The 13,189-nt window shown below is 38.9% G+C and overlaps 2 protein-coding genes across 2 annotated transcripts; both read left to right on the top strand.

Moving 5' to 3' along the window:
- The first annotated feature begins 3,373 nt into the window (after positions 1–3,373).
- On the top strand, positions 3,374–4,543 carry LOC103702703 (deoxyuridine 5'-triphosphate nucleotidohydrolase-like). The gene is made up of 3 exons (XM_008785240.3): positions 3,374–3,754; positions 3,857–3,948; positions 4,052–4,543. Exons 1-3 carry the CDS (start codon positions 3,561–3,563, stop codon positions 4,294–4,296), a joined length of 531 nt encoding a protein of 176 aa, XP_008783462.2. The 5' UTR covers positions 3,374–3,560; the 3' UTR covers positions 4,297–4,543.
- Positions 4,544–6,518: 1,975 nt separating this feature from the next.
- LOC103702704 (deoxyuridine 5'-triphosphate nucleotidohydrolase-like) lies at positions 6,519–12,801 on the top strand. The gene is made up of 5 exons (XM_008785242.4): positions 6,519–6,712; positions 11,574–11,662; positions 11,868–12,058; positions 12,161–12,252; positions 12,360–12,801. The coding sequence occupies exons 1-5, from the start codon at positions 6,640–6,642 to the stop codon at positions 12,602–12,604; spliced, it is 690 nt and encodes a 229-aa protein (XP_008783464.2). The 5' UTR covers positions 6,519–6,639; the 3' UTR covers positions 12,605–12,801.
- The last annotated feature ends 388 nt before the right edge of the window (positions 12,802–13,189 follow it).

The raw sequence follows: 13,189 nt of genomic DNA, 5'->3' as shown, positions 1-13,189 counted from the left end.
CTTTTCTTTTTGTTTTGTTTTTTCATTGACTGTTAAGGCTTCTCTATTCATAGAGGGAAAGATAATGGTAAAACCTTGTGCGAGAGATTTTTATCCATGTAATGGATTTTAGATATAGATTTTATCTGTGTGATGCAAGGGGATTACGATGATTTGGTTACAAGTCCAACCAACATAATGACATTTTTTCCTCTTGCATGCACCAAATATGAGGGTTTTTTTTTTTTTTGTATGTGTGTGTGTGTCCATGAGAAATGAGAATAGGGATTTGGTGCAATAATATTAGAATAGTTATAATAAAAGTCCAGTTAATCGAAGAATCCTTCATTTCTAAACTTCACAGCAAACAAACAACAGTAACTTCTAGGAAAACTTGTTTGACTTGTGTGTTTGGTTGGGTTGGTTAAAAGAGGAAAGAGATTTGATGAAAATGATCATCCACTTATCCACTTGGACAATCTTATGTTTTTGTTTATATAGATACAACATATTGTACAATCAATAGACTTCTACACAAGCTCTATCAAATTGCTAACAAACTCCTTAACAAATTCAAGTTATAGAAAGATGTGTAACCCATCAAGGATGTAGCCTTTTAGTGAAGATGTTTGCTACCTGCTCAATAGAAGAGACAAAGCGAATATCGAGCAACTTCTGTGCCACTTTCTCACGAACAGAATGATTGTCAATTTCCAAATGTTTGGTGCGAGTATGGAAAACAAGATTGCGTATGAGGGCAATTGCAGATATATTGGCACACCAAATAGTAGGTGTCTTCTTAAGAGGGAGATGTAGTTTTTGGATTAGAGAACATAACTAATGGATCTCAATAACTGTATGGGATGATACTCAGCTTTTGTTGATGACCTAGAAATCGTAGGTTGCTTCGTAGCACACCACAAAATTGGATTTGGTACCAAGTAGCTGCAGTTGTAGAATGGCAATCATTTTTTTTTTGGGTACATCGGTAGCTTACATCAAACGAGCATGAGTGTTACCCTCAACATCAAGAGAAAGAAAACGACATAAAGGTAATGGGGCAACTACAGTGTCAGTCCATAACACCTCTCCGAAGTGATGAACAACAAAGAAGGCGACCCAGTCTGTAGTTCTGTTCGTCTTCCGAAATACATATACAACTTGGATCGAGCGGCAACCAGACACCATCCTCTGTATATCTCTAAGTATAGGGTGGCCATCCCTCCGACGAATGGCAATCAATTGGATAGCCTGCCTAATCGGCATCACAATAGGCAACAAAATCTATTGAACTAGGCATGAGATAAAGTCCACAAGTGATGAACCCTTTAAGAAGCGTAGGATATGCTTTACTGTTGTAAAATGCTCTTCAATTGGGTTCTTCAAGAATTGGCATACTTGATTAACAGAAAAGAGATGTTAGGTCGTGTGAGTGACATATTGCAAAGCTCCAACTATGCTTTGATAATAAGTGGGATCAGCAAAAGGAGGTAGGGCTGTTAATGAGCCGAGCTGCTCGGGCTCGGCTCGGGCTCGACTCGGTAGTCAAACGAGCCCAAGCCCGAGCCCAATATGAGGCTCGTTTACACTCGAGCACGAGCCCGAGCTCGAGCCCGAGCAGCTCACGAGCCCAAACGAGCTCTAGTCTTCCACTGAAAAATCTTATTTCAGCACCATAATTCATAAAAATCTTGATAGAGAAAAATAGCTTGTTATCGAGCCCAAGCATAAGCTCGAGCCCGAGCTCGGGCTCGTTCTAGAGCTCGTAATTGAAACGAGCTTTACGAGCTCAAGCCCGAGCCTTTGCTTTGCCAAGCAAGCTCGAGCTCGAGCCCAAAATAGAGCTCGTTACCGAGCCCGAGCCCGAGCTCGAGCCTGAGCTTCTGTGAAACGAGCCGAGCTGAGCTCTCCAGGCTCGGGCTCGGCTCGGTTCGTTGACAGCCCTAAAAGGAGGACTTCCTAAGAGGCCCAACTTTTGAGTAGATAATGGCGATGCCACTTGTTTGCTCCCAAGCATCTTAGCACTTTGAAGAAGGTGCATAATTTACTTGCTTTGATTGGGTAATAAACCTAAAGATGTTCGATGAACCTCAACACCAAGGAAGTAAGAAAGATGTCCCATATCCCACATTTAAAGGAATTTCTAAGAGTATCAATAAGACATTGAAGAGAGGATTGATTGTTCTGGTGAGGATGATATCATTAACGTATAATACTAGAACCATGAGATCTATTGAGTCTCTTCTTCAAGGCTCACCTCATCACAAATCAATAGATTGTCTGCTTCCTCAAAGAAGATAAACGAGGTTCGAGCTCGATCTCGAATGATAGAAGCAACATCATGATATATTAGAGGCAAACCATTCAAAATACAAAAAAGAAGTTCATCATCTGAGACAATAGAACCAGGGGCGGCAATAAGTACTTCAAAATTTTGCAAGTAATCTTGCATTGAGAGTGAACCTTTCTGAAGTGTCATGACATAAGAGGGAATGGCCAATTCATAATGATGTTCCAAGACTTCCTATGCTTTCCTAGCAAACTTGATTCCCACAATGTATTGCAAAGCTGAGATTGACAAATTTGCATTAAACCAAGATAAAAGCTTTTGATCTTCTGCATACTAGTCATTGTATTGAGGACTCTTTTTCGGTGAAGCCAATGTGGAGCCATCAACCCATTAGATGATGCCCATGAAGTATTGGTTCAAATAAAGACTTCCACATCAAGTAATTAGTGGCATCAAGCTTAATAGATATAATGCTGGAAATATTTGTTATGACAAGGGAAAGTGATGGAACGGAAGATGAAGTTGAGTTGGTGGATGAAGAAGATGAAGAAGAGGATGTGGAAGAGGAGGAAGAAGATGAGGATGCCATGAGCTGATACCATGACATATTATTAGCTTTTACCAAATACAAAATCATCCAAAAAAGTTCTTTGCCCTCTAAGAAGTGTTTCTAAACCCTCCAAAACCAATGCAAGTAAGATTTATATTGTTAAGTTTTGATTTCCTTCATCCAAGTTTCTTAGAATCCAAATTTCATCCAAGTAAGATTTCCATATCCAGATCCTGCCCAAACATTAGATATGGGGAAAGCTATTTTTTAGATAAGTGAGTGAGATTCAATTCTCAGCAATAATTTTTTTAAAGAAATAAATTTAAGAATAATTTATAAGTTAATAATAATTTTGATAGTAAAGTACAATAACAATATAATAATATTATAAAATTATAGTATATTACTGGATATTATAATAATATTATAAATTCATTATTATTTTATAATAATCATATCATGATAATATAATATTATTATATTATAATAATATATAATTATTATATATAATAATATTATATCATCAGCTTAATTTTTAGGAAAAATGAGACCGTAACCGTCGCCTTCTAGTCTCGGTTTTCCGAAAGAAATGCAGACTGTAGCATGGAATGGCGCGGGAAGCATTGGCGCCAAGTAGTTTCCCGCGCTTTTCTAGCTTAAACCAAACCCCCTCTCATCAGCCCTCCATCTCCGTTCCCCACCTCCCTCAGAACTCTTCCAACTCGCCGCTCCCGGATCAGCATGGCGGCCAACGGCGCAGCGGAGAGCGGCAGCCCCGGCGTCCAAGAGCCCTCTCTCAAAGCCCCCAGGATCTCGGAGAACGGTTCTGCCGTCGGCCGCCACCACCTCCCTCTCCTTAAGATCAAGAAGCTATCCCAAAATGCTGTCTTGCCTTCGAGAGCTTCCCCTCTCTCTGCCGGTTACGACCTCTCCAGGTACAAAACCCTTCCTTTTTGTTTTTGCTCTCTTTCGATCTTAGGAAGAAGCGAATCCTAGACTTCCGATGCTATGAGTCTCTTGTCCTTTTCTCATGAAAGCGCCGCTGAAGCGAAAGTCCCTGCTCGAGGGAAAGCTCTTATTCCCACCGATCTCAGCATTGCCATTCCTGAAGGGACCTACGCCCGCATTGGTATTCCCTTTTTATCCAGAACGGTTTCCCTTTCTTTTGGTTTCCTCGGAGCTGCCCTCCACATGTTTGATAAAATGCTTCTGATTCATCTGATGCTTTGCAGCGCCTCGGTCGGGGCTGGCATGGAAGCATTCCATCGATGTGGGAGCGGGTGTGATCGATGCGGATTACCGTGGACCAGTCGGCGTCATTCTGTTCAACCACTCGGATGTGGATTTTGAGGTGAAGCTGGGTGATCGGATTGCTCAGATGATCATTGAGAGGATTATGACTCCAGATGTGGTCGAGGTTGTTGATTTGGATTCCACTGTTAGGGGAGCTGCAGGGTTTGGATCCACAGGGGTTTGAAAATGGGATAATTATAGATGCTCTTGATGTTTTAGAATTTTGGGGATGGCATGTGGCTTCTTGGGAAGGGAGTTCTCCTGGTAAAGTATGATCAGTGAATCATGTTTTGTTGCTGTGAACTGAGCATCCCCATCCATCTGAATAGTGTAATGTTTGGTTCGTGCTCCTTTAGTATTCATCTTTTCAGAATGGTCTTTGTCTCATTGTCAGTAATTAATGGACCATCCAAGAGACCCTTTTGAACCAAGCAATCTAGAACTCCAGGTCTTCTGAAATCTCAATTGGATCCATGCTGTGACCCAATCAAGAAATAGGAAAATAATCAAAAGAAAGAATGCAAGATGGTGCTCAAATTATTTTTTCATTTTGCCCGAGTCATTCCTTTTTCTTGATTGCATTTCCAATGATAACTTAATCCATACCGATTTGATTTGATTTACTTAACTATATGTAGACCATGGCTCTATAAAAACCTTCATTGCATGTCCTCAAAGGAAGACACTTTATGAGCTTCTCATCATGATATAACTGTCAAGACCACATCTTTGGCATAGCAATCTCCTCCAGTAGCTTGAGTTTGTCTTGGCACCAAAAGAAGCTTAGTCGTTTAATCGATGGGGCTGATGGCATGGAAAGGCTTCTCTAAAGATGCTTACTTATAAGTTGATATATAGCTTAGCATACTCTAGATCAAGCAGTCCTATTTGCCAATGCATGGGCAAATGATTGTTTTGGAGCTATTCTTAGTAATCTTGGTTAGATTCACCACCTGGAGCATATGGTTGATCACGATGGGATTGCCCAAGTAGTGAAGTGTAGACATGCATGAGTCCACTGGTTTAATGTTTATGCTGAAAGATTTGATCAATGGCATGGTAGATCTTCATAATTGTTTGCTTGGGGATGTTCTATATAGATTTGCTGCCGTTGGATTTTTGTCTTTACAATTTGCTACATATATTTATCAATCGATTTGAGTCCTGCTTGCTAATCTCGCACGGTAAGCTGGTCTTTGATAATGAGGCGTAACTGACAAACGTTGGGAGTCATAAGCACTCTCCATTTGATGAATTTGGATGGTTGCTTCAAGATAGCTTGCAGCTTGGTGGATTTGCTAAAAGAAACCCTAAATGAAGATGATATAGAGAGGGAGGGAGAGAGAAAGAAGATATTGACTATCCTATCTGGCTTCTATTTTGCTCTAAGCTAGGGACGACAATGAATCAGATATGGATCAGGTAGGCCATTAGTCGTATCCGATTCCTACTTGCCTAGGGTGGGTAAAGACTCGATATGGGCCCGAATTGATAGAGTTAGACAAGACAGATTGGGTGGGTAAAGCTGCTTTTTTTTTTGTATATAAACCAATTTTTTTCATATCGGAGAAGGGATTTGTGAAAAGTTAAATATATCTGGATTTGGTTTAAGATGGATTTCATCGTTACTTATACATGCTTTGGATCAGCTATGCTGGATAAAATCTGTCCTAATAGGATTAGGTTGGGTTGGGTACCTGATGGGACAGAATAAATCACTACCCATGCTCTAAATCATTTGGATGGTGCTTCGTCAATTGACACAATAATTTGTTGAGCTTGAAGATATGATATGATGAGAAATGGTTTTATGTTTCAAATTAACAGGAGGAACATAGTTCTTCGATGATCATGGTTGTTTGTAGCTGTTGATGGAGTGAGATTGATGTTTTGCAGGAAGTAGTTTGTCATGTACCACATAGACAATATCATAAGCTACTGCATGGCAGTGATAGTATATGATCAATCATGATGGCAAGATTGGTCCTTCACACTTCAAATGCCAAACTGGAGAGCATTATAATTATATTGCGCCGTGTTGGATCGCTAGGGAAGACCTGCAAGCCTTCTAGGGTTAGAGAAGCTCGACCGGCGCCCGCTGAGAGCTGCTCACCGGCTGATTTGTACCGTTCGATCAGTGCTCCTCATGGAGATGAACGGATGATATCGGTGAGTTGTACGGCGGGACACGATGGCAGTTCTGGAGCCAGGTCTCGGCGGTCAAGATTCGAACCCGACGGGCTAACAAAGCCGGGGGGGCGAAGCGGGGGTTTCCTAATCTCATTCGCTTTTTTATCTATCCGTATTTCTACTACGAGTGTAAATGGGTCGGGTCCTAAGTGAGTCCGATCCAATCCGATTTTTTGTTCGGATTCTAATTTTAGATTCAGATCCGACCCAGTCGGATCGGTCCAGGCCTACATTTTTCCCGCCCCTCTCTCCCCCGAGAGAGCAGTCGCCGGGAAGAGAATAGCGAGTTCCCAAGGGTTTCCGTCCGCCTCCGACTCTGCCGACTCCGCCGCTGACGATGGCCAATCGGAACAATGACGATTCTCGCCACGGCCTCGCGGTGGAGCCTCCGCCGCATCAAAGCCCTAAAGGTTTCTTTTTTCTCTCCGCCCCTCCCCAGGCCCAATCCACCGAGTTCTTGGTTTCTTTTTTTTGATCTCTCCCTTCCTCTGGAGATAAAACCCTAGCTCATATGGAGATAAACCCAAGCTGGTATCTCGATTCAGCTCCTTCGCGGTTCGGACGCCAGCTCGTTGTTCTTGCCGTGCGATGAACCTATTGTTTTTAGGGGTTAATTTTTTGGCCGATTTGTAGTGTTTTTCTCGGTTTTAGTTTCGAAATAGTTCTTTTCTTTCCTGATACGGTAAGAAATGTGGCCGCTTTTGGTATTTGATCCGATTCTTCTTTTATTTTTAAACATCGATCTTGGAAATTTTTGTATATTTTATGCTTCCTGATTGAGCTTGTAGCTTAGATTTTGAAGTTCTCTGGAAGAAGAAGAAGCTGAAATTTTGTTAGCTTTACTGATCTGAACACTGGTAATCATGCATGTCATGCCCCTTACATGCAACATTTCCTGATGCTCTTCCTTTTATAAGATATTGCATAGTAGTATACAACAGTGCATAATAAAATATAATATATATTAATACATAAATATATGATATAGTATAATATTAATGTAATATAATATAATATTATTATAATATAGTAATATAATATTGTACACTATAGCATAATAATTTAATATAATATTAAATTATTTGACATAACATATCAATGTATTATGATATAATGTAATATAATATTATATTTATAGTATAATATAATAATAAAGATATAAAATATCATAATTATTAACATAAATTAATTTTTCATCCTCTCGATGATTGTGAGATAATATAACATAATATTAAATTATTTAACATAACATACTAATGTATTATGATATAATATAATATAATATTTATAGTATAATACAATAATAAAGGTATAAAATATTATATTTTCAAACTTATAAAGGAATATTTTGTGTAATTATTCTGTTTTATTATGGGTATTTTGGTCCAAAAAGAAAAAATATATTATAATTCAAAACAACTTCCTGACAATTTCTAAAAGTGCTTTCTCAGAGAAGCTCCAAAATGGAGTTTCTTTCAAAAAGTTGTTTGAGCTTTTTGAAAAAACTAAAACAGCTTCTCGAAACTTTTACCAACACCCATATTTTATCTAAAAGTGCTTTTAGAGGGCCAGAAAATACTTTTCTGGCCCTTCAAAAGCTTCCCCAAATGGGGCCTTAGATGTCTTGGACATCTGTAACATGGCTTTTCTATTGTACCATGACTTCATAGGGATGCTGCACATTGTTTGGGAGTATTACTAATGAGATTTTCTTTATACTGCAGGGCTTGAAATTTCATTGGTTAGTAACATCTTAGCCAACATATATCATGACCTGAATAAGAATATTCGCACGTGTACTTGTCGAAGCAGTACAGTTGATATATTCAGCTGTTTTGATATCTTAGTATCGTCGTATCTCGAGACCTTATATCAGAGATATGCTACTTAAAAAACTTTTGCTTGTCGATGATGTTCATCAGATGGTCTTTGTTTTTTAATGGTGAATCGTACAAGTATTCTATATGTATATAGAGTGTGTGTGTGTGTGTGTGTGTGTGTGTGTGTGCACGGGCGCGTGTGGTGATATGATATCCGTAGTCAGTTTGAACTCTATTGGGATGGCATATAGGCCACTGTCATGGCATATAGGCCAAACAGTGAAGAGAGTAAGTCCAACAGGTCATGTGACTGTCCTATTACCTAATATATTCATATTCCAAATCCCAATAACCATCCTGCTAAGTCTAGATGATCAGCTCATCCTTGTCATTTTTCCATGATCATTAGCCTCCTTAATTTTGCAAGGAGAATTCCATCTAGCACCACTGTCTCCTTGATCTTTCTTTTGGAAACATGTAAAGTTTAATTGAAACTTGAATTTGACCTCCCGCAGGGAGGAGGTCAATCAAAAAAAATAAATGTTACTCAATCAAAGGTCCAACTGATCACCACGTCTGTATTGTAAATATGCAGTTACGAATAATCCTGCCAAAGTAATAGGAATTAGACCTAAGACGATTCCAAATAGAAAAACTTCAATCATTTCGGTTTTTTGAGGGGATAAAAAGATGGGTAAAATCTATCCCTAAATATTAATCTGAATTATCCGCGAATCTCAATAACCAAGAATTGGCAATTGATGTGGAAAGGAACCATTTATATGCAATCACTAATCCTGTTTTCGGTCCATATCTAAAGCTTCACTAGATTATTTTTCTTGTACAATATCTACAACCATATTAATTGAAATCTCAGATGTGCATCATTGGACTTAGATCACCTCCAAGAGGAAGGTACTAAGCCATTGGGCTAAGCCCTGGTTGTTGCCTTAAAAAATATGACTACAAAGATAAGTTCCTAATATGTTGGTACTCTTTCTCATGTTCTTGAAGAATTGGTTGAATTTTTCTTGGCCTCAAGCATCACTACTTGAAACTGATGGGAGTCAAATGTCTCATGGACACAAGAATATTTATCACCTATGGGACCTCAAAAGGCAACTTGATCATCTTCTCCTCTAGAAGAGAGTAGGTGGAGATACTTATAAGTTGGAAATGCTGATGTGTCTTTCTTATGTCCAAGAATGCTACTCTCTTACTACATAAATGCCTTTAGGCTGATATCTTTTACAAAAGATTTCCAATTTTCCGATGAATGTTTTGCAATTAATTGACCCTTGTTTGGTGATTATCCCACTTGCATACTTGAGATTTTCAATATTACCAACATCTTCTTATGCAGTGTAACTTTCATCTTGAAACATCTCGTGGATTAGGAGATTGGATGTTGTGTTTCTTTTGGCAGTGGATCCTAGCATGTAGGATACCTAACTTGCGAATCACCAAATGCATCTTTAAGAACCGAACAGTGGGAATCTTGTGTGAAAACTAAGAAACGATAGCCAGAGGGCATCTGTCTTTCGCTTTGTCATTCTCTTGGTTAAAGATGGAAAATTAAATAAAAATTCAAATAACATAAGAGAGTGGAAATGACTGGTTGAATTAGATGTAGTGAGAAATGGGCTGAAAGGGTGGAACATTTTAGCTTCACAGATAGGATTATAGTTTATCCTGGTACTGTTAGTTCTCTTCTTGTCCTATGTTTTGGGAGGATAATGGTGAAGATAGAACTAGGATGATTTTCCTTGCAGGGATTTGCTGTTGCATGCACATAAGAAATTCTGGGGGTCATTTTATGAAAAATGTTTTTGTTAGAACTGCATCCTAAGTAGATATGTATATTTGGATGCCTTCTTCAGAGCTTAGCTGGGGTTCCTCGATAAGAAATCAAAAGTATTACAAGAAAGCCAAGATCTTTTGATGGTTGAATGTTTATCTGCATATGGGGTGTATGGGAATGTGCAGAGGGTTGTTGGGGGAGGGAGGGGACGCGTGAACAGGACTACATGCATAACATGTGTAGGTTTTGCCATTCAATAACCCTTTGTTTTTTTTTAAGAGCTGGCTTGATGAATATTTGGATGAGGCTGTTGATGTTTTGTTAGAGATAAATGGTTTTACTGATGGTAATTATGTGAGAGGAGGAGAAATGAGTGGAACATTTTGCTGGCGCTTGGTATGCTATTTCTTACTACGATCTTGATCATAAAATTCATTGTTTGCCAGAACATCTAACTGGTCAATCAACTCTGGTGGACTTTACCATCATCTTTGGCTCTTAGAGTAGTTGAAAAGAGATTTGTAGTCTCTGGGAATGCGCTGCTTCAAACTGTTTTAATCCCAGGCATTGCTGCACCTTACTGTAGTGGGCCTTGCCAAAAATTTTCTTGGCTTTATGTGGTGTTGGTCATTTGTGTTGAACTTGATGAATCCTTATTGGTTCTTCAATATTACAGGTTATCTATGTCTGATTATAAACTGTGTATTTGTGCTGAGATCATTTTGATATTGCTGATGCACACATGCAATATTGATGCTGACACTTTGTTAATCATTTACCTTTAGATGTATACACTGTGTGAAGGATGTGACTTTATCACCAGTAGAAGTTGAGCAAGCCATCAATATTTCAAAATTCTTTAAATTCCACTATTTAAGGTTATGACATACAGTTATGCTAAGCCATTGCCCTAATATCTTAAATTTCATTGCAAATCCCAAACAAATGATGTGCATAAATATATGATGGACCAAAGTGCCCTGATGTTGATTGATCGCTGGAGGAACAGGAGAAACTAAACAATACAGTTGGTTGTTGGACAACTAGCAAATGAAAGCTGTGTCAAAATATGGAGCTTTGGTGGATAGCTGGTAACTTCACATCCGATTGGCACCTCATTTAGATTCTAGGTAAGTGCCTAAAAATGATTACAAAAACTCAGGTTTTCCAGTAGCTGCTGGTGTCATATGCATCAGGCAACTATCAGAATTAGTCATGGGAAAACCCTGTGCCAGCAAGATCAAGGCTATTTCCAATGATGAATGTCTGGTAATAAATTTTTGAGCAAAAAATTGAATATCTTAGAATATTGAGACTAAAAAATTGAGCAAACATTCTATGGGTTTCAATGATGCAACAATCAACTATCAGTAGTAGTTTTCTATTATGTACATTTAAAAGAATTTATACCTTCTCAAATAGCATGTGAATATGCTATATAGTAAATATTGTATGCTGAAAAATGGTATAAAGTAATATGTTTACCAATCAGAATTACATGCATCATGCAGTAATGTGGGAAACAGTCTAATAAGTTTTCTGTACTTTTTTGAATTTTTTTTAAAAATTATGATGCCGTCTATATTCCTTTTTTTATGTTTTAAATGCGGTAGTATGTCTTTCTCTCATGATCTTCTTTGATTTTTGCAGACATCCAAGGATCTGACAACCCTATACCTCTTTCTCCACAATGGCTTCTACCAAAGCCTGGGGATAATAAGCTTGGACTAGTGTCTGGGGTGAAGTATTTCATTAGATCCTTTTGTTTGCCTTATTCCACTCTTGCAGGGAGACTTCAAAAAGAGATGTTACATAGATCATGTTTTTGTTATATCATGATTGGTGTTTCTTCACCCTGAGTGGTTTTACTTACAGATTAGAATGCCTGCGCTATATGTGTTGATGCTAGTATAATATGTAATATTGCAATTTTGATACTTGCAGGAATTTAGTCCTCATCATGGTAATTGCCCAGATGCTGTGAAGGTATCAGGAAATGGTAATTTAGTCCTCTCGGAGAATGGTTCCGCCGTCGGCCGCCCCCACCTTCCTCTCCTTAAGGTCAAGAAGCTCTCCCAAAATGCTGTCTTGCCTTCGAGAGTTTCCCCTCTCTCCGCCGGTTATGACCTTTCCAGGTTCAAAACCCTTCTTTTTTGTTTTTGGTCTCTTTCGATCTTAGGAGGAAACGAATCCTAGATCTCCGATGCTATAAATCTCTTATCCTTTTCTCATAAAAGCGCTGCTGAAGCGAAAGTCCCTGCTCGAGGAAAAGCTCTTATTCCCACTGATCTCAGCATTGCCATTCCTGAAGGGACCTACGCCCGCATTGGTAATCCCTTTTTCTCCAGAACGGTTTCTTTTTTTTTTTTTTGGTTTCCTCAGAGTTGCCATCCATGCATTTGATAAAATGCTTCTGATTCATCCGATGGTTTACAGCGCCTCGGTCGGGGCTGGCATGGAAGCATTCCATCGATGTGGGAGCGGGTGTGATCGATGCAGATTACCGTGGACCGGTCGGCGTCATTTTGTTCAATTACTCGGATGTGGATTTTGAGGTGAAGCCGGGCGATCGGATTGCTCAGATGATCATCGAGAGAATTATGACTCCAGATGTTGTCGAGGTTGTTGATTTTGATTCTACTGTTAGGGGAGCTGCAGGGTTTGGATCCACAGGGGTTTGAAAATGGGATAATTATAGATGCTCTTGATGTTTAAGAATTTTGGGGATGGCATGCATTCTTGTTGCTTCTTGGGAAGGGAGTTCTACTAGTAGAGTATGATCAGTGAATCATGTTTTGTTGCTGTGCACTGAGCATCCCCATCCATCTGAATGGTGTAATGTTTGGTTCATGCTCTTTTAGTATTCATCTTTTCAGAATGGTTTTTGTGTCATTGTCAGTAATTAATGGACCATCCAAGAGATCTTTTTGAACCAAGCAATCTAGAAACTCTAGGTCTTCTGAAATCTCAAGTGGATCCAAGTTGTGACCCAATCAAGAATTAGGAAAAGAATCAAAGAAAGAATGCAAGTCTATTGAAATATTTGGTTCATGCTCTTTTAGTATTCATCTCTTCAGAATGGTTTTTGTCTCATTGTCAGAAATTAATGGACCATCCAAGAGACCTTTTTGAACCAAGCAATCCAGAAACTCTAGGTTTTCTGAAATCTAAATTGGATATTTTCAGAATGGTTTTTGTCTCATCGTCAGAAATTAATGGACCACCCAAGAGACCTTTTTGAACCAAGCAATCTAGAAACTCTAGGT

The sequence above is a fragment of the Phoenix dactylifera genome, chromosome 16, assembly GCF_009389715.1.
Source record: "Phoenix dactylifera cultivar Barhee BC4 chromosome 16, palm_55x_up_171113_PBpolish2nd_filt_p, whole genome shotgun sequence".
In the NCBI taxonomy this organism is placed as follows: domain Eukaryota; kingdom Viridiplantae; phylum Streptophyta; class Magnoliopsida; order Arecales; family Arecaceae; genus Phoenix; species Phoenix dactylifera.
Note: the sequence above shows the minus strand (reverse complement) of the source record. Positions and strands in the feature narration are given on the sequence as shown.

Bases quoted from the DNA above. Each gene is read 5' to 3' on its own strand.
- LOC103702704 (XM_008785242.4), top strand. From the start codon at position 6,640: ATGGCCAATCGGAACAATGACGATTCTCGCCACGGCCTCGCGGTGGAG. The intron at 11,663-11,867 runs GTGAAGTATTTC...TGATACTTGCAG, and splicing joins AGCTTGGACTAGTGTCTGGG to GAATTTAGTCCTCATCATGG. The intron at 12,059-12,160 runs GTTCAAAACCCT...TTCTCATAAAAG, and splicing joins GCCGGTTATGACCTTTCCAG to CGCTGCTGAAGCGAAAGTCC.
- LOC103702703 (XM_008785240.3), top strand. From the start codon at position 3,561: ATGGCGGCCAACGGCGCAGCGGAGAGCGGCAGCCCCGGCGTCCAAGAG. The intron at 3,755-3,856 runs GTACAAAACCCT...TTCTCATGAAAG, and splicing joins GCCGGTTACGACCTCTCCAG to CGCCGCTGAAGCGAAAGTCC. The intron at 3,949-4,051 runs GTATTCCCTTTT...GATGCTTTGCAG, and splicing joins AGGGACCTACGCCCGCATTG to CGCCTCGGTCGGGGCTGGCA.